Source organism: Schistocerca gregaria, chromosome 2, assembly GCF_023897955.1.
Source record: "Schistocerca gregaria isolate iqSchGreg1 chromosome 2, iqSchGreg1.2, whole genome shotgun sequence".
In the NCBI taxonomy this organism is placed as follows: domain Eukaryota; kingdom Metazoa; phylum Arthropoda; class Insecta; order Orthoptera; family Acrididae; genus Schistocerca; species Schistocerca gregaria.
The window spans coordinates 885,052,360-885,077,700 of NC_064921.1; the positions used below are offsets into that span (position 1 = coordinate 885,052,360).

General features: G+C 42.5%; 1 protein-coding gene across 2 annotated transcripts in view; it reads left to right on the forward strand.

Annotated features, from left to right (window-relative positions):
- The first annotated feature begins 450 nt into the window (after positions 1-450).
- The window catches only part of LOC126335311 (basic salivary proline-rich protein 1-like), a 57,129-nt gene continuing 32,238 nt past the window's right edge, over positions 451-25,341 (forward strand). The window contains exons 1-2 of one of the 2 annotated variants that reach the window (XM_049998454.1): positions 451-554; positions 7,793-7,956. In XM_049998454.1, the coding sequence (XP_049854411.1) occupies positions 7,819-7,956 (138 nt within the window). In that variant the 5' untranslated portion in view covers positions 451-554; positions 7,793-7,818. The remainder of the gene's footprint in view (positions 555-7,792; positions 7,957-25,341) is intronic. The other variant, XM_049998453.1, reaches the window with a different exon arrangement.

The window sequence follows — 25,341 nt, forward strand, 5'->3', positions numbered from 1 at the left end:
GTTGTATAGTCGTTTACAAGGCGCATTCAGTTGTGCGTTGTAAGGAGTGGGTATTCGTTAGAACACCTCACTTAAATGAACACTCCACGATCAGAGCGTCCATCTGAACGTACAGCATTTCCAATTCACCCCTACAATTTTGAACATTTCTAACCCCCTAACGAAAACTGATAAAAATTTCATTTAAATTGATTTGTACACAGTTGGTTTAAATACATCAGTCACGTCATGGAAAACAATAAGCTTCTTTTCAAAAAATTGTAACTCGTTGCTATGACTCTACATGAGAAAACGTGTTAAGCTATGTTCATATCTGTTGAAAAGGAATAATGTTTCTTAAGTTTATCCATCTAAGTAAATATTCGTTTTATAAGTTACAGAAGTAAATGTGACGCGTCACCAGCGATTCACGATGACACGGTAGAGGGCTGTAGACCTCTATGGCCGGCCACAGGCGCAGCGAGGTCCTCTGGCTGTGTGGCGTGTTAGTCCTGCCCCAGTGTCTAGAGCAGTAGGTGTCCCCTGAGTCGCAGACTTCCAGCCTCCGCGTGACGGTGAGTATCTCGACATTCAGGCACACTGCTGCCGTGACTTTGCTGCGTCGTCTCGTATACTTGTGGGAACTATGCAAGAGCTCAGAAAAATATTGTTAATCGTTTGGGAGTCTCCACTGCCGAGAATCTCGCTTGGGGGTGGTTGGGTATGATCCAAGCCTCCCGAACTTATAACAACAATCCAAAAGTTTTTGGGTTGCGTGTGGTTAAGCTCATCTGTGAATGCGAATTAAATGTCGGGTCACTCATTTTGCGTGGACTTTGACGGCACGCAATCTGTAGTGTAGCCAGAGCTATAGTTCGGGTTAGAGGTTATAATTTGATTCAGAATTGAAGCCAACCGTGACCATAATGAAATAAAAGATGTAGCAACTGAGTGATCGTTGCCTGAACGTCGAGCTTTGTGCCATCTCCAACGCACTTTGTTATAAAATCTGAAACTGCAAGTGAATTTAGAAGACTTGCGTTAGATAACGATCAAGTCTGGTTTAGTGCATGTAAAGTATGTTACATAAACTACAACAAATGTAAGATTTGTTATCCACTAGAAAACTTTGAGCGAAATGGTAATGAAATCTGGGCAAGGGAGGTAGTAAAAACCTGTGTATCCATGTCAAACCACGAATTTGAGTTTGTTGTTGTCTTTCCTTGATATCGACAAATAGTTCTCTGTTCTTAGAATCTATAGTCTTTGTTTTTACCAGACTTCAAATTTTATTTCGTGATTGATAACCTGCCTCATGAATTACGTACAGGAGATGTTAGGTTTGCTGTGGCAGTTATGTTCTTCCCGCATTCTGTTTAATACGTGTTGCGCGTCCAGTTTGTATTTGGCCAAGTAACTCGCCAACTGGCAGCCAGGAGGTACTGTCCACAGCCAGTCTGTGGTTGGTCCGTTCAACTAGACATCAGAGCGTCGTCTTGCACCCACACTCATCCAATCCTCCCCACTCTCCGACAAGACGTTATTAGGGAGTGTTTTACGCAATCGTAATAAATGAACGTAACCAGCACAGGTAAACAGGTACTTCCGTAATCTATAATGTTCACGCAGTATCAATGATTAAATTTTTTCCTCAAAAGGATAGTGCCGATTATGGTGACTGTTTCTTCCAAAAATAAAGTATTTTAAGCCCATCCATTATCGTAAAAAATTAATATCGCAATTTTCGGCAAAGCGCCAACAGATAAATTTCTCAGCAGTCTTGCCTGAGGTATCTAATTGACTGATTTAATCGTACCTCTGCACTAAGTTTATCTACTTTCCCATGGATTAGAAACAATGCGACGTAGACCAATAAATCACATTGATAGGGTGGTTGGGGCGAAGAGGGGAGGAGAGCCTAACGGGAATGTTTGACACGCGCACCGACCGACAAATCTGACTTGTAGGCCTGTTAAGCGACCGACCGACTTCCCTTGTTGGGATGTCAGGCGGGAAGGATGACGTGACAAGAGCCCTTCCAACCTCACACCTGCTTCTCACAATAAACTGTGTGGTGCGACAAACTTCAAACTGTGTGCCAACAGCCCGACAAAATTCTTTCATCACTCTGCGGGCGACTGTTCTAAGAAACATAACAGGGTGCGATGCGATGAAACTTTCCCGAAAACGGGAATACTGTCAACGGATCCTTGCTCATAAAATACTTGCTTTAGTGTTACAAATGCTAAATTCCAGCTTTTAATGGTTCAAATGGCTCTGAGCACTATGGGAATTAACATCTTAGGTCATCAGTCACCTAGAACTTAGAACTACTTAAACCTAACTAACCTAACGACATACACAACACCCAGCCATCACTAGGCAGAGAAAATCCCTGACCTCGCCGGGAATCGATCCCGGGAGCACGGGTGTGGGAAGCGAGAACGCTACCGCACGACCACGAGATGTGCGGGCCCAGCTTTTAACAGTCTTCTAATACGAAAAGCAAAATTTGGGATTTTTAGTTCTAACAGTTGCTAAATATTTAATTTCTTATGTATCTTTTACTAGGTTATGTGCACCACGATAATTTGTAGCATTTATTTGAAATGATTTCCTTCAGTGTACAGGGCATCCTTTATGCTATGTGCATAGTTTAAATGAATATCTCATTCCGCTTTACCATTTTCTACTCGGGCAACTATCAGTAGCGTTGCAGTTTTCAGGACTCATTTTAGATGCTTTTGGGGATACAACAGCTTTGAGTTGGAGTCCTTAACTTTTTCAGTGGCTGGGAACCGTAATGCACCTAATCTTTTTCGTATAGTATAGTTTTTCAGCAGCTCCGATATGGATGGTTCGTTCAATCTTGGATAATTAATGAAAATCATCGGCTCCCAGCTCCTAAAGTAATAGAACTTGAATGAACTTCTTTCTTTGCATTGACCACTTCTTTGCCCACGCCTTCCTCTAAATCTTTTTCTTTTGGGCTTGTTACCTCTAAAACGACCAAGGCAAACTCCATGGTTTCGTTCTGTATAAGCAAAGGGACTCCCGAACGTAAATACAACTCACAAAGGATAAACAAATAGCAGCAAGAGAGCGTTGCTGCAGTCGCGAAGTGCCATCGGTCGGTACGCATGTGGGCTGCCTCGTAATTGGTCGGTCGGCCGATAACAACCGCGTGTGCGTGTGGAGGGGCCTTCAGACAAGCCCTAGTTGCCAGAGGCGCGCAGCGAATGTTTAAATCAGTTTGTTGCGGTCTCGCGATGCGATGCGTGGTCGTGTCTTCACGTGTAATACATTTCCAGTGGGTCAATATCACTAACCAGCGTTACTTTAATGTCCGCGCACGCAGTGGGTCTCAGTCAAAATTAGATTTCAGAATATTCGTTACTATAATAAGTCTGACAGACTTTGCCGCGAGGACGTAGAGTTAGACACTGCCTATATACCAAAGTGACGTCGCAGCCTCTAGTTCGACATGGATGTTGGCGTAACTGTTCATAGCGTACCCCCGGAGCCTAGAAATTTAAAATCGACTTGGTTGAAAGTTGGAGATGTCTCTTTAATACACTGTAGAACGCAAGACTACGTCCCCGTTGAAAACCTCCTTTTTCCCCCACCAATATTTTAAATTTTGGAATTAGTTTAAATGCATTAATAGCTTGAACCATCTCCTGAAGAAACGTTCCTTCTGGCTTCAGATCCCCTGATTGCAGTCCAGTAGTTATCGCGTTGAGTCACTCGTTAAAACTGACGGTTTCTACCATGCTCTTCACTTTCTCTGCGAGATACTTTAAGGCCGCCACATATATCTAAACTAAAAGGTTTCGTTCAACGCACTCTTTGCCTTAGGAAGTTTCTAGTACATTCTTTTCATCCGCGGAAATGATCCAACCTATGCTTAGAGACAGATGCACAGGTTATCCTGATACCCACACAGTCTTCACTCTTTTGCGGAGAAACTTATCATAAGACTCAAAATTTGTTATCCAATCGAGCAGATAATTCTTTGGAATACTAAAGTCGTCAAAGATCGAGGCACCGTCTGCGTAAAATGGTATCAATGCTGTATGTAGAGTGCGCCCATGGAAATGTGGCAACGAGCTGTAAAACGGATCAACACGTTTCACGCGTGTTCTGAAATTGTGATACGCAAGCAGATGTGGTAAAACTGCTTTGGGTCCTGGCTCCTTTTTGCATCTAATCACTCCTTGCGCTTCTAGTAAATAACGAACTATATCAAGTTAAGATAACGTAACGTTAAAACGTATAAATTTTGGACGACGGTAAATTACGGCAAATCTGCAGCTAATCTCATATTTACGAGATCCAGTGCATTTTCGCCTGTGCAGAGATTAAATTTCATATAAACATCCCGAAAATATGTCACCAATTCTGTAGTACCTAACTTTATGTACACAATTGAAAGGAACTAGACAGGTCAAGCAATGCGGTGTGGATCTGCACGAACGTCACGCATTTAAGACTGAATTGTGGGGTGACGAAGTCTCATGCTTCGTATAAAGTTGGAATTACATAAAAAATAAGGGCCCTGTACGTATAATACAGTGTTAAGATTGACACGATAGCGAGCTGTGTGCGAACTAAGAGGTAGGAATTCGGCTGTGCTCTTTCAAAGGAACCATCCCGGCATTTGCCTGAAGCGATTGAGGGTGCACAGATTTCAGTACATCTGCCGAGGAGGTGGCGCAATGGCTAGCACACTAGACTCTCATTCGGGAGGACGATGGTTCAAACCCGCAACCGACCATCCTGATTTACGTTTTCCGCTATTTCCCTCAGTCGCTTGGGCGCTTACGACCGTAGATGTTTTCCGCCCTAACCCCCTCCCCCAAAAAACCCTCAATCGCTTCAGGCAAAAGACGGGATGGTTCCTTTGAAAGGGCACAGCCGAATTCGTTCCTCATAGATCGTAATCAGACGGTCCGATGACCACACTCTTGGGTCCCCTTCCCCCAAATCAACCAACTAACCTTCATCTACCTACATACCCTATACGTCACCAAACGGATCGTGGCAGACGGTACGTTGTACCGTTACTAGTCATTTCCCTTCCTGTTCCAGTAGCAAATAGAACGAGGGTAAACTACCTACATGACTCCGTAAGAGCCGTAATTTATCTTCGTGTATCTTCAGCTAAATGTACATTGGCGGCAGTAGGATCGTTGTGCAGTCAGGTTAAACTGCCGATTGTATAAACTGTATAGCGTCCTAGGTTGGTGCTTAAAATCAGCACAGTCAATGTACTATCTCAGTTATTTTACTAATCTTAATGCGTGGTACTGTTGTACCAGACGAACCTCCTGTGCCACCCCTTCACATTTCAATTCATGTTTCTTTTGGACCTCCATTTCTTATCGCGCACTTCCAAACGTGCAGTTGATCCATAGTCAAAATTTATTCCTGTACGAGTCTTTCTCCATGCTTCCATTTGTCGCAAGTTACGAAGTCATTGCAAGTGCATAATGTTGGAAGTTTGCAGGAACACGTCCATTCATTTATAAAGACTTGTTTAATCGGAAAGTTACAAAGACGCCCTGAAATTTAAATTCGGGCGAAATAGTTATGTTCTCTTCAGACGATAGGTTTCCGTAAAGCAGTAAAGAGCAGTTTAACTGGACTATTCAGGATATTAACCACTGCAGACATGTGAGCGTTGTTCTTCAAAAAGTCTCATTATGCCAGGCAGTGCCAAATCATGCGTAATGGTGCTCGGCTTCCGCCTTTTGACAGTCAACCTAAAAATTCGAAAATCTTTGTAGTATGAATTACTATTAGGCGAAAGCGACTGTCTAGCAAAGTCTTTGCTTGAAGCAGCGAGATAATGAAAGGCCAGTGAGACTTCATTTATCATTACGACCGATAGTGTCTTGTTTCCGCTGGGAGCTAGCTCGATATTTTGATTAGCTAGTTTAGTTTTACGAAGAGAAGGCGCCAGAAACGGTCATAGCAAAGAGCTCGCTATCTGAGGCTCTGCGTTGGCATTCGCGATCGTCGGGCTTCTCGTATTTCAAGCCATTCAGATTTGTCTTCCTAAATTAAAGGGAGTGCTGGAGTAGTCGAACGGCCTCCTCCCCCCCCCCCCCCCCCCCCCCTCCCGACACAGAGCTTTTCTGTTCTCTAACGATCTGGCGTTGACAATACGTTAAACCTTGACCATAATGCCTCCTCGGCTTGATTACTTCCTGTCATCACGCACAAAAAGAGGAGCCGTAAATTATAGTTAGAATAGTAAGTGTATTCTCATATTGGAGCGTTCGGGTTTTTTAATTGCACATAGTTTTCTACACTAAATGTTTGATTACTGTGATTGGGTTACTGAGAAGGAACAGCAGCTTTGAGAACGAAAGAGAACTTTCCAAACCGGCAATGAAGTATACATTGTCAATGTATACAGTGTGTCCCCGGAAGCGTGGTCGGTCTTCAGAGATGTGGTTGGAACGGTCATAAGAAAAATCTATTACATACGGCTTGTAAAATGCGTCCATGAAGAGCTACGAGCATCTTCGCTGATGCGAAACGGCTTGCACTGAAAGTGCTCGTAGCACGTGCGGACTTGTAGCAGCTGGCGTGGTAAAACAGTGACGTATTGTTCGGAAAAAAAGGCCACAAATATTCAGCTGGATGTGGAAATGCCAAAATGGCGTACAGTTTGGCAACTTGCTTTTAATATTCAGAAATGTAAACCTTTGCGCTTCACAACATTAAAAGTATCGTATGGTTACGACGTCGGATATCTGGAATCGTCTGACTCCTGAAAACACCTAGCTGTAACAGTTTGTGCAGATATGAAATGTGACGATTACATACGCTCGCTTGTAAAGCAGGTGGCAGACATCTGTTCATTGGTTGAATACTAGGGAAATGCGATCAGTTTACAAGAGGCATCAACTCACCGTAGAATATTGAAGTGTGTGGGATCCATATGAGAAGACTAACAGGGACCACAGAACACACACAGTCCACGAATGGTCACAGGTTTGTTTCTCCAGCGGGAATGTATGATGCTGAAAGAATTGCTCTGGCAAACGCTTGTAGATAGACAATCCTGAGGAAACCTACTTCCCAACTTCAGGAAACATTTTAGTAATGACGCTAGGAATATAGCATCACCCTCTTGAAGACTCCAGTAGAGGCCACGAGGACAAGGTTAGACTAATTTCAGAGCTGACAGAGGCGTTCAAACATTCTTCCCGCGCCCAATGCGTGACTGGGAAAGGCAGCATCTACAGTGACTGGTGCAGCGGGAAGTGTCCTCTGCTCAGCACTGACCTTCAGTGCATTTAATGGGGAGTCAAAATGGGCCCAGTGTGCCGTGTGTCAAATTGTCTGCTGTAGCAAATACACACCATCACATATGCTGTATTAAATTACGGTGAAATATAAGCTGTTTAAATTTGTGAAAGTGACCACCTCGATGCGATGTTGAAATACACAAATTGTGAGAAAGTGAGGTACAATGAATCGTGTTGGTAATGTGCTTTCCACAGTCACTTTATTCCATCAGAACACTTCCTAGCAGCTGTATTTCCAGTATTTTTGTCTTGTGAACTGGCTAGCGAACCCAGCAACGTTTCAGAATTGTTAAATACGCACAGCGCTTAAAATATGTTCTAATCTGCTCTTCGCTCTGACTTTAACCTCCTGTACCCTGCCCATGTCTATTTCCTTCTCCCTCTCCCAATCGATTTCCTTTCCCGCCATCTGTCACCTCGAGCCTTGTGTACCAAATTCGTATAACATAATACGACCCCACAAGCTGACCTGCCTGCGTACTGTTTTGCAGCAGACAACGGTGTGAAGCCACCAGCTATGGAAAAACAACCGGACCGTGTGAGGAAGGAGGCAGCACCGGCTGCTGAGGAGCACCAGCAGCAGCAGCAGTCTCAAGAGGCCAGAGATCTGCCAGGGCCGTCCCGTGAAGGCAGAGACCCGGCTGCTGGGGACCAGGTAGCGTATCGCTGTTACATAGCTAGCCTCAGCTCCATGTAGGGAAACAAATCTTAAGTAACCTCAGTAGTATCAGAAGGTGCGGATGTTTCAGTTCTTAGTCAGCTTCTTTGGCCTTCAGAACCTCCATAAAATTACTGGGCTTTCTTGATGTACTTTTCTCCATTTTTCCTAAAGTTTTCCTCATGGTTCACGATTTTATTTCTTGTTTATGTAATGGAACGAATAAATAACGTAGTGGACCGGACATGTCACACAGTTTGCTGGTCAGGCCACCAAGTGCTGGGGTCCACACAATGACGCTCCTCGTCTTCCTGCACAGACCACCCTCCCCGAAAAACGTAACGTCCGTTTGCAGATTTTTAAAACTTCATATTTTTAGCCTCTGTATTTCCAGGATAAGATTTTGTTACTTAGGACACAGAAATAGGTTAAAAATAACGTTATTTTTGGACTGTCGTTCTTGATGGTAGAGCCAATGGTAATGAATAATAGGAGTTGAGATCCTTCCATTGAGGACACTAAAAGCAGAGCCGCAGTTAGAGGACGCCACACACGATGAACAAAGGTAGCCCTTTCGTGTGACAGAATCCAATTTTTAGATCAATCGGTCTTAAGCAACAAATGTTGATGCAAACTGTCATCTGCATGTCGTACTGTGTTACCTGTAGCAAGACAACTGAAATTTGCACTCATCGAAAACTGAAATGGTTTCATTGAAAACAAAGCAGTTGCAAACACTTGCCAAAGATAACTCGTCTACTCTGCGGTATTTCCCAGATTCCAAATATGTTCCTTCTTTTAGATGTCATGTCGCTTTTCGTGTCTAAATGGCATGACTGCAGTAGTATGATGAAACGGCGACCATCTCCTCTAGCACGTCCTTGATTCGTTGGTGCAACACTTTAGATGTAATAAAGGCAGCCGCCATGGTTTGATATGCATCGGCCAACCAGAGCTTATTTAACTCACCTTCTTACAATGTTATTCATTAGCAACAAAGAATGAAGAGAAAATGTTTGTTCACGTAATGGAGAAGCTGTAGCTTGTTAAGACGATATTTGCTCAAATTTACGCTACCGAGGCGCACTGACAAAAGTTGCCGAGTAATAGCTGTTACTTTTCGAAGGTTGCTACCTTGCTTCCTGGCGAGTCCAAATGTAAGAGATCTGGACTTAAATTGTAACCTCGTCCAGTTTCCTCAACTTTGTTTTTTGTCCTTATGAACAATCATATTGCTGTGAGAATGTCCTAAAAACTGACTTCTTGGACGAAGACTGCGTTCAGCTGAAGTGTGTTAGTCTTGTTCGTGTCCCCGTAACCTTTTAGGTATTCTTCCAGTGCGACGTGGGAAAATTTGCAATAGATTGCACGGTTGACTTGGATGAATTTAGGACTATGTAAATGGCCATCGAATTTCTGTAGCATGAAGACCGTCGGACGTGAGTGAAAAGGCATCGTAGTGAAATTTCCTCAAGCTTACGGCACTGTTACCATCTTGAGGTAACCATGCTTCCCTGCACAGTGCAAGCCTCCTAGTCTCTGTGAATCTACTGCAATCGACATGCATTCGAAGCGCCTTATTATAATGAAGCCCTGGCCTCCTAAGCTGCCTCCCATCTCACTACCCCCATTACGAAACTAACGGTCCCCGGATTCTTCCACATATGGGCTATCAAACTATTCCCTGTGCCAAACCTATTTCCTCAGCAGCTGCAATGAAAACGTTATTCAACAAGTTCAGTAAAAAGTTCGAAACGGTGGAATTTCGTTCACTTCATTAAGCTTCGTATCTATTTTCCAGTATTCTTCCAAGACACCACATTACAAAAGATTAGTTCCATATTTCTGTAGTAGTTTGCCTCCGAACGGCTCTTTTCGAAGACTTCTACGAATTTATATTCCATGTTAAGATTTAAGAAATTTTCTTGTTATTCCATTTTATATCCTTCCTTACTTACAGCACTGTCAACTAAATTTGCAATCAAATAGTGACTTCATCTGGTACTTAATTTTTTTCACCTTATTTAGACAAAATTTCGTTGCCCTTGTTTTGTTGATACTAATGAACTTCTCAAGACGCTTTCGACTGGGTTAAACTGATAAACGTCTCTCAGAATTGGATGTTATCACGTAACTTAATGTTGTTTCTCTATATGAACTAAGATGGTTTCTGTTCTTTTGGACATGTCCGAAAGAAGGTTCCATCGGTGACCAAGCAGCTCGTTAGAATGTAATTAAAATCAAATGTACACCCTTAGCTGCTTACAGGCGTTGACCCTACTTAAACGGGGACAGATGAAAATGTGTTCTGACCGGGACTCGAACCTATGATCTCCTGCTTACATGGCAGAAACTCTATCTGAGCCACTGAGGAAATAGACTAATAGCCTTCTCTCACCTTTCGCCATTGCCATAATACCTTGTCGGATCTAACTCCATTCTTCAAAATTTTCCCAAAGAGCGAGCCAATTGGGGAAGGGTGCCTTATACGGTGCATTGAGATCTTCAGCCCACTTCTCACATTGCAGTCCCCACCCATTCTTCAGCTTTTGGGTGAGGACACCTTCCTGCATGAGTATTCCACCAAGCACTATGCAGTGCCACTTCCTGCGTCTACAATGACCATGGACTTACTTGCACCTGATAACAAAACATGGTAGCCAGTCTGTTGTGGTGGGGCTGCCATGTACCCTGTTCGTGTAGCCCCCTGACCACCTAGGGATAGCTCTTCTACTGCCTGCGCCGTTAACTCCCCACGTACGCCAAGGGGTAGGTGCCCACCCCATGGGGCATTGGGACTAGAGGCAATGGCCATCCTGCCAGGTGGCCTTTGTTGTCTGGGTGGCACCTGTGAGGAGGGCCCCTGGTTGGAGTGGGTTACGTGAGGGTGGATGACACGCAATGAAACGTAGTCCATCTCCTGCTGGTGGTGAAACACCAGCAGTCTCTAAGTGTACACGAGCTCAGAAGTATGTACAGAAGTATGACCCTACATCTTTCCCTCCCTGGCCACACCATTGGAGGAATGTCAGGCTAAGGATGGCAGCAGATATTACTTACTCCAGTACCTTGTATGTTCGAGAGCTGATAGGGAATTTAATGATGAGGCCTCAGTTTTTTGCTGATGTAGAGGGAAAGTTTGGGGAGATGGAGGGCTTGTCCAAAGTGAGATCTGGGTCAGTCTTCATCAAAACAGCATCCTCTGCAGTCAAGGGCGTTACTCGCTTGTGACAAGCTAGAGGATGTTTCTGTAACCATCATGCCGTGTAAGAGCTTAAATATGATCAAGGGTATAATATTTCACAGGGAACTTCTTTTGCGGTTGTCCGATGAGCTGCGCAGCAATTTAGAGTGGCGAGGTGTACATTTTGTCTGGCGTGCCAACTGGAGTCAGAGGGATAATCAGGTTGCTACTGGTGCCTTCGTCACTTTAGAGGGTGATATTGTCAGAGGTGGTCAAGGTGATGGTCTACTGCTGTGATGTAAAGCCATATATTGAAACGTCCCCTTAGAAAAATTATACACGACTGTGCTTAAGCTGACACACAATATTTTTTTAGCGCAACGCAATCTGACTTTCAAAAATCCCTACAAAAGAATGGCCCTGACTAACATTAACCTATACCTTTCACAAATCACTTACCTCACAAAAATCTTCGTTACTCGAACTACTGCAATACAGGGAGCGCCACTACTGCCAGCTAAATAAGATTCAAACTACGGAAGGCACTAACTGCTGATAGGTGTAGTCAGCGAATGAAAGATTTTAATAGAGAAAAGTGTATTTACCTTAATAGTCAAAATACATATGGTAGTTCATGACATCCAGTCTTACAAATTACAAAACTCCGCCATCTCTCCCCCCACGTCCACCACCGCTGGCGGCTCACCTCAAACTGCGCAACGCTACGCGCTGTTAGCATCCAGCTGCCGCTGCCCAACACTACAATGGCGAGTATTACAACAATGACAACCAGCCACAGACTGCACACGGCACAGCCAGTGATTTTCATACAGAGCGCTACGTGGTGGCGGCGTTACCAATAAAAAAACCTAAACAGCCTACTTACATAGCCCCCATGCTCCCCACAAAAAATTTTACAAATTGTTTTGGGCACTGGCCAATAATGATTTGATAAAATTTTTCATAGTTACAATAACAAAGATATCAAATAAACACACTCATTGATACAATGTTGGTCAAAAGCTAAAATTTTTTCAGTCCATAAAGACAGTCCTGATCGTTCATCACAGTAAAATTGCAGTGTTTTCCTCAGTCTGAGCAATAAAAGAAATTGCACTTGGAAGTAGTGTATTTCTATGCAGTCTTGTCCTTCCAATGGAAAGACAGTGCTAACTCTTGACATGCAGACAGGTAATGGGCCACAACAGAGCAAACCCACAGCAGTCAGTCGAAGTTTTGAAGAATATTGGTAGGTAGGTCAACACAGAGTAGACCCATTGTAGTCCTGGTAGAGATTACGGTATTGGTGGGCCACCAGAGATGCAGACCCACTGTAGACCTTGTAGAAATAATGGTATTGGTGGGTCATCAAAGGTGTAGACCCACTGTAGTCCTTGTAGAGATGGCCAGCTGCCATCTGTTGCGACTGTGCAGGCGCACAATCACCATTGAAGAGTCTTGCGGATAATATAACAAGTCCATAACCACCACTTGTGCACTAAGAAAAATTGTTTTTGAAATGTCCTTAGGACCTGCAATGCTGTTATCCAGCCCCTTACTGAGTTATTAACACACGTGCAAAAACACTCAGTCCCTACTTCTCACATATTGTCCATATACTATGACCAACAGAAACATGTGCAGTGAAATGTAATTTACAAGTTACTTAATTTGATGAACTGTTGTCAATTACAATTTTATAACATAAGAATAAAATAACAAAGGACAAAATATATCATTAAAGAACATAATAGTACAGATAACATTTGCAGTAATACAGGCTTTACAAAAGAATCGAAATAACATATACATCAGTGTTACAAAAATTACGACATAAGTACATACATAAAAGATCAGAATAACATTTGAAACATCAACTTCACACATGAGCATTAGAACAAAACAGAATAAATTATGTGTAAACATGTTTATGAAAGTAAATAACATATTATTGATGCAAATTATATTTGAGGATAACAGTACTCCTCATCATAGTTCATGTAGCTTAGTATTAGAAGAGAAAAAATTCTATGAAACAATACAGACAGGAAGAAAATAAATACACAAGGGTGGGATAACACAAAAGGAATGGACAGGTTTTTCTTTTTCACTGTAACATTTGGTACTGCAGTCCAACCCAAAACTGCAGTCCATAGATCTTTCGTCTTATTTCAACATTTGTTTCCGCCTAAAAAATCCTATCCAAGCATGCTTTCTGTATTCTGTTCACATCCTCTTTCAAAATTAGTTTTTCTCCACTGTACACTACTTTTTTTTTGCCAAACCATTTTCTTATAGCTTCTCAATGCCTTACTTCGAATTCATCATCGTTAGTTTCTTATATAGTCTGCCCCCTCTTAAGCTAACTTAAATCTACTGAGCTCACATGCTAAGCTAAGTGACGAGGCAAAGCAGCAGCACAAAACAAATACAAACAGCAATGTCCCAAAAAATGGAAATTGGTAAAGCAATTGCAATATTATAACTAATATAAGGCGCTGTGCAGCAAACAAGAAAAACAAATCCCTAGTAAAACTGGCTTAACAGAGTAATACTAAGTCAAATTCAGTAATATTACGCCTGGCACACAGCAGCAGCAAATGCAATAGCTCATAACTAAACATGATAAAGCTCAAGCAGAAAAAAATATTACAGTAAAGACAACAATGCAGAAAAGGGAAATGTCTATTCACATATTAGTATCTATGTCATTAAAGTGGTGCACCACAAAAACTAATGCTACAACAAATTACCAAGTACTTGAAAAGGTAATTATATATACAGTTACTGTTATTAGTCGCTTCTTATTGCTCTTTCCATTCCAAGAGCTCCTTTTTCGAAGAATGTGGATCATGAAATAATTATTTAATAGATCTGTTGACAGAAAGTGTTCACATTAGCAAATACATTTAATTTTATTTTATAAAACCAATGCTGCAACACAGCTGGAAACCAGATTCCAAATGAAATAAGCAACTATGAAAGGCAAAGCATAAAAATCATTCAATAGTAATGACATTTCATAAGTTAGTACAAATTCTCTCAACTCTCGTAGAAAGACGCTTGTCATTATCAGGTCTGCAGATGCATGTATCTTTCCAAGTAATGAGCGTGTCGTTTTTGCGATGCTTTCTACAAAGGAATGCCAATAGCGAGGATAATTGCCTCCCTTTTTTCTTGTGCCTCTGAAAGGCACACACTAATGGCTTGTTTCCCGGTGGCTGTCGCCCAGCTGGGTGCCCACGACGCATTACGTGCAGATGGTCACTTAACTGTCTTACCGAAATATTTACGACACCAGTTTCCGCTACAGTGGCAGTCTCATATAAAAATATTTTCACAGGTTGAGAATTTGCGTTACAAATCTGTAGAAACAAAATCCTTTAAATATAATAGTGTCCAAAAAATTTTCGCCAGCAAAGTGATACATTCACGCATATACACACATTTCATAACTCTTAAAGTACGATTCTCGGTTTCCAACATCCTTTTTCACAAACAAGAGTCCCTAACCACTACTCTTTATTCCTTACCTTATTCGTAGACACTTCTTCAATATTTCATCATAACAGATACATAGCATAAACAAATAACTCGTATAGCATCAGCTTATTGACCATAAACATACAACAGCATAATACAGTCATCGTAATAACATAACACCTCAGTCAAAGCTCAAAATCGTCGTAGCTTCCTCCAATAATTTCAAAACCTAAGAAAAATTCTCTGCTCATGTCAAAAGTGTCATCTACCTCAAACGTACTTTAAAAATCATGATCCCATACCAAATACATCATTCAAAGCTCTCATAGTATAACAATGGTTCCGAAAATATGAACAGTTCACAAAGTACAAACAAATAAAATTTCATAAGTGTGACGTTATCAAACGGTGTAATTACGTAAACATCTGTCACTGACGAAGTAAAATAAATGTTTGTCTCAGTTAAATGACCAGATAGCTGTGTAATTTGTTTTAGAGAAATATGGTACCGATGTGTAAAGTTGTATAAGTAAATACCATATTAGCTAGGGCTCCTTGTGCTTGCCAAACACATGGTACACAAAGTAAGCGTGTACCCCCCTAAGGATTAATGTAATTATACCCTCAGGTGTTACAGATTACAGCAATGGAATGAAATGTATCACAAACTTTTAATTCAACAATATTGATAAATAAATGGTTTAAGTACCAAATTAATCACTCAAATGCGTGCCCTGTAGTGCTAAATGTGCGTTTTGCTGTAAGATAATTCTGTGGAACTGTCGTAGTTATTGTCCTCTGTAAGCAAAGTTCTGCTGAAGTCAATGTACTTAACTCATCATAAACGAAGGTGAAATGCTTTCCGTATAGATATCGTAGTTATTACGTACCTTACCGTGATCTAGAAAGAACTATAATGTAACGTATTGTTGTGCTACGATAAAGGCTGTCTCATTGTAGCTATACCACAAAAGTTACTACTAAAACATGTTTTACTTTCCAGAATAATACAGAAAAACTGTGCAGATATAAAAAATACACCGCAAAAGCAACAATGTAAATCGTGTCCCAAATTAGTAGCGTCGTGATATAATCGTGTAGCTATTAGAGAAACCAAATGCTAAGTCATCTTTAATCTCACCGAATGAACTTCAAATAAAGAATGTGTTTTCAAGTGAACCAAAATGTTGTATTAAAATCTCATTAGCAGTACTGGTAAATGTTCTAAGTATGTAAGCCTTATAGTCGTTACATAATCGTGCAACTAACAAGCAAGAATGTACACACAATAACACTGACGACTGTTCACTATAACAATGCACTCGTAAATACTGTCTAAATAAGTTCTCTAAGTTCTAGACTGGATAGTTAACTTCAAAACATTGTTGCATGTTAACAGATTCTTAGTGTGACAAAGTATACTAGTGACGTGATGTGAACAGCTTTATGGCAAAGACAAAGTTAAAAAGCAGATTGTTTCAATAAATGGTTTTACATGTGAAATGTGGTGTAAACCTTTGCTCTTCCTAGTACGCAGACTGTCAACTGAAAAGCAATTATCATGTGATTACGTCGGTAAGGAACACTGGTATTTTGCTCAAGGTTAGCTTACGTTATTTTTCTGTGAGCCAGCCGGTGCACGCGGCTGCCTGCGGTGCGAGTCATGGTCTGTTTCTTTGTTGGCGCGCGTCGTTATTGGGATTTGGAGACCTAACTTCTACAAATTCACCTTGCCGAGAGGGCCCTGCTCTGTTTGAATCCCGCCAGTTCTGATGCAATTCAGGTCTGTCGTTACGATCATATCGTCTGTCATGTCGGTAGATTCCATAGTTTCTTTCTTCTCGGTCACGTGGTGAATTACTCCCTGAATCGTAACTGCGTGGTGGACCGTTGCGTCTAAAGTTATTCCGTCTCCCTTGATAATAATTGTTTTGGTTCCCGTATTGTCTGTTTCTCTGATTGTCTCTGTGATAGTCATTACTACGGAAATGCGATCTTTCTCTGTAATAATTACTACTCTGCCAACGGTTGTCATATGGGTGGTGTCTGTTTTGGTCAAGACTTACGTTGTACGAATAGCCTTGTCGTGTATTATTTCTGTCATCGCGGAATTGTGACAGGTGTGACCTGTAATTGTTGTGCTCCTGTTTTCGCGTTCCGCGATTGTCAGTGTCAATTTCCAGTTCTTGTAACAGTCCCTGAAAAGCTTCAATGTCGTCTTTGCAACGCCCTGCTAAAATAATATTCCTTAAATGTTCAGGCAATTTCATTATGCAAATGCGGATGAGTTCTGAAGGGCTATATGGGTTTGAAAGATATTGGTTCTTATGCAACATGTCTTCAAAATATTTGACAAGACTGGAAAATTCAGATTGTTCAAAGTGTTTCGTCATCATTATGCTATGTTTTACTCGGTCTTGTGTAGCTTGAGACCAATATGCTGACAGGAAAGCATGATAAAATTCTCCTTCACTGTGACAATCGTGAATGACCGATCGCATTCTTACAGCTGGGTCATTCTCCAAGTAGCCACACATAAATTCTAATCTGTGTTGTAATGACCAGTTGGGAGGAAAACAATGAGAGAATTGATGAAGCCACGCTTGTGGATGAATGTCGTTGCCAGAATTCTTAAATTTTTTGAATTTACGTGTAGTAATGAACAGCTTATAGTCAAAATCATCATGTCGGCGAGTCGCATGTCGGTCATTGTTCCGTCGTTTCGGCGGTTCCATCTCAAAATTCGGTGTACCTTGCCAATTTCTTTCATGATTTCCGAAGTGCCCTGTGTTATTTTGTGGCTGTTCCGTATTTCAATGGCCCTCTTCCCGTATTGGAGCGCGAGTGTCCTCTGAAATACGTATTTGTTGTATTACCTGTGTCAGCTGATGTTGTACTTCCAGGATTTCTCTTTGGTGTTGAGTACTAATTTGATTCAGACTTTGTTTGAATTTCCTAATTTGTTCGCACTCTTCTGTGTCATTAAAGACTACCGGTTTTGTGTCATTCAGATTATCATCTACCTTCGTAGATAAATTAGTGAACTGATCCGAAAGTTCCTCAGTGTGTTTTTCTGAACCAAGTTTGAGTGTCCATTTGTGTTGAAATCAAATCTACTGTGTCCTTTAAGTTTTCCTGAGTTCTTGCTAGTTGCGTAACCGGATCGGTGGATGCAACTGAGTCCATTTTAGCTTGCAAGGTGTCGTAATTTTCACGAACAACAGTTTGCAAATTCTTTTATGGCTGCTTCGTGATTCTGTAAGGCGTTTTCATGCCGCGAAAAAATAGGTCGAAAATGCTCACAAATTTGTTTTTACGTCATTAGATTGTTTTCGATTCAATGTTACGTAACTCAGTAGTTAAATCTTCACGTGTTTGTTCAAGTGTGGTGTCTAACTTTCGAAGATGTTGTTCCATTGTGTCTAACTTTTGAAGCTTTTGTCCCATTTGTTGCATTAATTGTAATAACAATGCACTGGTGTCTGAAACATGTTCCTTAGTGTTATTCGGCAATGCATTTGAACCGGCAATATTTGCAGTTTGAAAAACAGAAAATGTCTTGACTTATTTGAGAAAACGGTGAGGACGCAAAACATGAATCTACAGTATTTGCAAGAATGTGTCCTGTCATTTCGGAATCCTGAGGCGAGCTGTTGCCAACCGATCGATCGATAATGCTTTCCTGTTCACTAATTGTTTCACTGTCTAAACCATTGTTGGCAGCCTGCTCAATTTCCCTATGTACACTTACCAAATTACTTTGAACATTAGTTAATTCATTACATGGTGGCGCTAACACACTGCTTTAGTCTTCACTGTCATTTGTTTACTTTGGAGCCTAGTAGTAAGTTTTCACACGCCATTATAGTCACAATATTTCACACAACACAGAAAAGCACAATTTGAAGAGCAAAATAAGAAAACACATTAACATAGCACTGAAAATAACTAGTTAATTGCAAGCGCAGCTGCGAAATACTTTGTACAAAACTACATGCATGCCACAACTATTTTACTGTACAACAATGAAAGACTGCAACTACAAAGGAAATTCTGATTACGCGCTAGCAATAAACAAAAGCTACACTAATTACACAAACTACAAGGAAAAAAATCAGATTCCAGTGAGGTATCCTTCGCTAAGGGTCGACATATGAAACGTCTCCTTAGAAAAATTGTACACGACTGTGCTTAAGCTGACACACAATATTTTTTTAGTGCAAAGCAATCTGACTTTCAAAAATCCCTACAAAAGAATGGCCCTGACTAACATTAACCTATACCTTTCACAAATCACTTACATCACAAAAATCTTAGTTACTCGAACTACTGCAATACAGCGAGCGCCACTACTGCCAGCTAAATAAGATTCAAACTACGGAAGGCACTAACTGCTGATAGGTATGTCAGCAAATGAAACATTTTAATAGAGAACAAACAGTATATTTACCTTAATAGTCAAACCTTTCTGTTCGAGCTCTGATTTCTCTTATTTTATTTTGATCATTCCTACCTATGTAGTATATGCGTGATAACTGGGCCCTGAGCTATTGCAGCCTTCCTTCTTTCCTGTGCTGCATTTGATTTCCCTTCCCCCTCCTTTCCTGTTCTTGCTCCTTCCCCTCTGGCATCTCCTCTGACTCTTTTAGTGCCCTTGTTTGTTGGCACCGCTACCGTCCTGGTTATGTTGGCCTTCGGAATTGGTTTTTGGAGTAATTGCCTCATCCTTTTGGTATTCTCTGGTCCCCATCTGGGGGTTTGACCTCCATTACTAAATTTCTATTCGGTAGTGTGAGCCATTTGGGGAAGAGCACCTTACCTAGTATCTCCAGCATGTTCCCTGGTGATTCCATCTTTTCCTTCATTGTCTGATGCTAGGGTATATAGCCAGCACAGTAGCCAGCCTGTGTGTTAAGGTTGCTATGTACCCTTTTGGTTGAGGCCTCTGAAAACACAGCAGTCACTTCTGATGCCTGAGCTGTGACCACCTCATGTAAGGCAAGGAGTGGTTGCTTGCCATTCTGGAGCATTGGAATTCCCAGCAATGACTGCTGTGCCAAACAGCCCTGGATGTGGCTGGGTAGCACCCATGGAGAGCCCCTGATCGGAGTGTGTGGTATCAGGGCAGACATAATGCAAATGAAACGCATACAGGTCCAGAACTCTGGCCGTTCTTCTACAGCCATCTCTTTGAATGGAAATGGTTCTTTTCATGCTGCTCTGCTCCCTTGGCCTTCCTTTCTTTGGCAACCCCCTGGGAGGAGGGTCAACTCGTAAGCTAGGGGTGAAAGCTATCTGGTTTGTACCATGACTGATTGGATACTTTCACCGATACCAAACCTCAATTTTTGTGGAACACATCGAAGAAAATTTTGGAGAAGTGGACTCTAAGCAAGATGCGTTCGGGTTCGTTGTTGATCAAGACTACTTCTGCTGCCCAGTCTGTGGCCCTTTGTACCTGTGAGCACGTTGGCACAATTCCTGTGTCAATTACCCCACACCAGTCTTTGAATATGGTTCAACGCGTAATTTTTCACAGGGACTTAATCCTCTGCCGAGGAATGAAGGGACAATCTGGGAGAGTGGGGTTTTCACTTTGTTTGGAGTGTTCAGAAGAGCCCCAAGGACAACTGCATTGATACCGGTCACTTTATCCTGGCCTTCGATCGGGATACTATCGCTGAGGTCAAGATTATGGTTTGTCAATGTGACATAAAGCTGAACATCCCACCACCTATGAGATAGAAGGCGTGCTTGCATTTTGGTCACATATATTCCCACTGTTCACTCGTCTCTGTGGTGACTGGATGTCCTCTCCATGAGGAGTTAATGTGCTTCCCCTCCTGTGTGTAATTGTCACTGATCATTCTCAATGTTCTCCAAACTGCCCAGTTCATAAGAAGGAAAAGATACAGGCGTGTAAGTCCCTTCATAGTCTAGCCTACAGTGAGGCTCAGAAGTGTGCCTGTCATCCTGTGTCAATGATGTTTAGCTATGCTGTAGTTAAATCTTACCCTCTTCCTCCCCCTTCATAACCCCAGTCCTGATTCCATCTCCCTCCCCCTGTGGTTCTCACAGCCTCCCCTCTCGCTCCCCCTCCCCTTCTGGAGAAGTGACCCACTTCTTTGGCGTCTGCTGGTCTAGGGCACCCCTCCTGGGAACCTGGCACCTTCCAGGCCAAAGGTCTGCTGCCACCTAACGACCATGAGAACCACAGTCTGTGCGACCCAAGTCGTCTGCTCTTTCTGTTCCAGATCTTGAAGTGGCTAGCTCCTTTTTGCAGCACAGACCACCTCGATCTCAAACAGAAAAGGATCATCATTTGAGGGACAAGGGGCCTCTGTCGCTGGAAGTCCTGTCCCCACCTTCTGAATCTGCTGACCTGCTGTTCATGGATGTCACCTCCTCCTTGTCGGTGACGGATGGTGACCTGGCGGCATGACTAGCTTTAGCCTGTTCACCACCCCCCCCCCCCTCCTGCAATTTGTCAGCGTTCTGTGGGTATCCAGTGGAATTGTAATAGATACCTTCTACAGCTGAAATGCCTTTTCATTTTACTCTGCAGCTTGTGTGGTTCTACAGGAATCTCATTTTACTGATAACTCACTGACCCCCCGTTGGTTCCCTGCCTTCTGTCAAAATCGGGTCGGCCCCCTATGGGCCTCTGGTGGCGTTTGTACGTTGGTCCATACAGATGTTGCTAGCATGTGCATTACTCTTCAAACGACATTCGAAGTGGTTGCTGTTATGGTCCACCTGGACTCTGGAGTAACAGTTTAGTCTTTGTCCTTCCTGGCAGGACTACTCCACTTGCTGCCTTAACAACCCTTCTTCAGCAACTTCATCCCCTCCATTTTAATACTCACCGTCACCTGTGGGAAGTGCATTTCCCTCAAGTTGGGGTCTTGTCATAGACCAGTCCTTTGTAAACCATGACTTCCGCCTTCTTAGTGGTGGCTCCCCGCCCCGTTTGTCTTGCTCATGGTACCTTTCCTACCATTGATCTTTCTTCTCCCTCCCTTCATTACACTGGTCGCCACACCAAGACCTTTGCGATAGTGACCACTTCACGTTGATTCTCTCGCTCCCTTCCTGCTTCCTGATGGACGGGTTACCTCGTTGGTCTTTCCAACACGCCGATTGGCCTCTATATACCCTCTTTGATGGTTTGTATTTGTCCTACGTCACGTATCTGAGATTGTTCACTCTGCTAGCGTAACTTGAACAAATGGTTACTTGAACAACGTTTTCAAGTTAATTGAACAGATGGGAGCCTGTCGGCTCTATTGGGTCCTCGAATCTTGGAATCTGTCTCCTTATCAGTGTGGCTTCCTAGGAGACAGTCTCCGATCGTTTACTTTGCTTGTTATCCGCAGTTCGGCAGGCTTTTTCCCAGTACTGCCATTTACTAAGGTATGTGACATGGCTTTGTGCCATCATATTTTACACTACATGAGTGGGGTCTTCGGGGCCCACTACAGTTTCCCGCCAGTTCCTGTTCCATTGGTCATCCAGGGTTCGGTTTGGTATTGTTTCTAGTTCTCCAAGGACCAAGGAGAATGGCATCTCTGAGTTTTCCGTGTTGTGTACTTTCCCTCATTGCTGTACATGGACTTGTGGCCTCCGTCGGTCATTTGGTCATCGCTGCTCTGTATGTGGACGTTTTCCGCATTTGGGTTAGTTCCTCTTCGATGGCCTTTGCAGAGTGGCAGCTCCAGGGTGCTATACGTCCTGCCTCTGCATTTCTCCTTTAAAATCGCGGGTGGTCGACTTCCGTCTCTGTACTATTGTCAACCCTGATCCAGAGCTCTACCTCGATGCACGATGATTACCTGTGGTCCCACGTTGTCCACAAAAGGATCACTTGGCTGCCTCATATCACACTCCTGAAGGTTTTACTTTTTGTCCGCCAAAGCAATATGACGGCCATTTAATTTTGGTCCATTTCCATATAGGGTCTTTTTTACCCCTTTTCTAGGTGACAGTTTTTAGGTGTCGTTCGTTCGTTGGTTGGAACTGACGTATAGTAGACTTTCAACGCCTTTCTTCGTGTTCTATAGTTTAGACTTCAGTGTGTATGGTGTCAGTTTTGCGCCCTAACGCACACACACTTGGTGGATGGAATTTGCACGCAACTTCCCAAAGTCTGATGAAAAGTGTTTCGTCGGCAATTTTCTGTATAGTACTTCATTAAACAGACACGAAAAAACATCCACATTGATAGGTGAGTTGATTTTCCAGCCAGGTCAGCAAAAATGAACCACCCTAACACAAAGCTGTGCTGTGCATTAGTAAGACACTGCTTCCAAGTTGAACTGTGGCTACCTGGGTGATGACGATACCTGTCAGGGTAACCTCATTGCGGATGTAGCTATTTAAGAATAAAGGGATGTCGAGGTCTATACCACTTCAGGTGAATGCTGATTGGAGGTCAGTGTCTGTGAATCTCAGAATGTACCTTCCTTAGGACCGCTGGACTTGGGGACGTATCACAAAGGCCATGTTGCTCCATCGTGTAGCCGTATCAGGCTCTGTCTGAATGGCTGGACGTTTCTCCCAGGAGGAACAAAACGGATGAGTGGCGTGTGGTCCGTCACCTAGTCACTTCCCTAAGGAACAGAGGGTTAAGAATAACGTGTGCAGGCAGTGCCATCTGCCCCTACACAAAAATGGGCTTTCTCACGGTTAAGCTGGACGTTGCCGAGTGAACATCGAACCTGGAAACCCTGAAGGCACCAGTCTTAAATTATCACCAAAGAAACAAAGAACACTGAGGCAGCTTGAACTGAACTGAGCGGAGCCGCCGCTACTAGTCTATTGAGAAATGGACTACTCTTGCAAAGTGTCCACTGCAGGCCACTGGCGTATTGTTTCCGTCGTCCTGTTTACGCGCCGTCGGCAAAATTTTTTGGGAATGTCTGCGGCAAAAGATGAATTTGTGGGAGTGACTTTTTCACCAAAGATCTTCGAAAGATTTTACGCTACATTCACCACGTTGTACAGAATATAAAGTGCCAATCACTCTTTAAAATATCCAGTACCTGGTGGTAACTGAACATGCGGAAGGCACAGAAAAACTGGTAAAAAGGTAAAAGTGAACGGTGACTGCGTAGAAAAGTTATTGGAGTATTAAATCGTATGTAAAATAGTTTGGTTTAATTATCGATACCTGTAGGAAAAGTTTTCCTTTGCAGATGAACCCCGTAATAGAACGTGCATTGTTTCTGAAGTAGTTTAGTGGAGACCGTCAAGAATCTGCTGCACAAGTTGGAAAGTTTTCACCTCGGACTTTTCACTCCTCTAAACTGCCCGCTGTAGAACTTTGCAGCTTCTCAGACCTGCTGCGCCACCATTCAGCAGAGGGCGGCACCTGCGGGAGAACACCTAGCCTAGCGCGACGTACTGCGATAACGCCTCTGAATGAGATCTTCTAGTCGTCAAACTTAGCGAAAGTCTGATCGAACAGACTTTCTCTATCAAAGTGAGCATTTTTTCGAGAAAATTCTGATCCTACAAGAAGTAAACGATGCAGCACAGATTAACACACATGTTGGTGAAATGTGCATGACAGTCGCAAAGGAGCAGACCGTGAGCATCTCGCATGCATTCACAAATGCTCGAACGAAAGGAAAACATAGTAATTGTTGTTGTGGTCTTCAGTCCTGAGACTGGTTTGATGCAGCTCTCCATGCTACTCTATCCCGTGCAAGCTTCATCTCCCAGTACCTACTGCAGCCTACATCCTTCAGAGTCTGCTTGGTGTATTCATCTTTGTCCCTCGACGATTTTTACCCTCCACGCTGCCCTCCAATGCTAAATTTGTGATCTCTTGATGCCTCAGAACATGTCCTACCAACAGATCCCTTCTTCTAGTCAAGTTGTGCCACGAACTCTTCTCCCCAGTTCTATTAAATATCTCCTCATTAGTTATGTTATCTACCCATCTGATCTTCAGCATTCTTCTGTAGCACCACATTTCGAAAGCTATTTTCTTATCCAAAATATTTATCGTCCAGGTTTCACTTCCATACATGCCTACAGTCCATACAAATCACTTTCAGAAGTGACTACCTGACACATAAATCTATACTCGATGTTAACAAATTTCTCTTCAGAAATGCTTCCCTTGCCATTGCCAGTCTACATTTTATATCCTTCCTACTTCGACCATCAGTTATTTTGCTCCCCAAATAGCAAAACTTCTTTACTACTTTCTCATTTCCTAATCTAATTCCCTCAGCGTCACCCGGCATAATTAAACTACATTCCATTAACCTCGTTTGCTTTTGTTGATCATCTTGTACCCTCCTTTCAAGATACTGTCCCTTCCGTTCAACGTCTCTTAAGTCCTTTGCTGTCTCTGACAATTACGATGTCATCGGCGAACCGCAAAGTTTGTTTCTCCTCCATGGACTTGAATACCTACTCCAAACCTTTCCTTTACTGCTTGCTCAATATACAGATTGAATAAGTAACAAAGTAGTAAATATTGAATAAGAATACAGGTTGACTAATTTGGAAACTTAAAAACAAGAATAATTTACAGATGACGTATTCTTTCCAAAGTGACTATTCCGCCATTCTTCTTTGATACAGAACATACTGCAGTACACTCGGCACAAAATGCTGTCCTGTATCCTCCACATTACGTCTTACTTCGTCAGAGGACGAAGGAATGTATTTGCATTCTTTCAGCATTCAGCTAATGAAGCAGT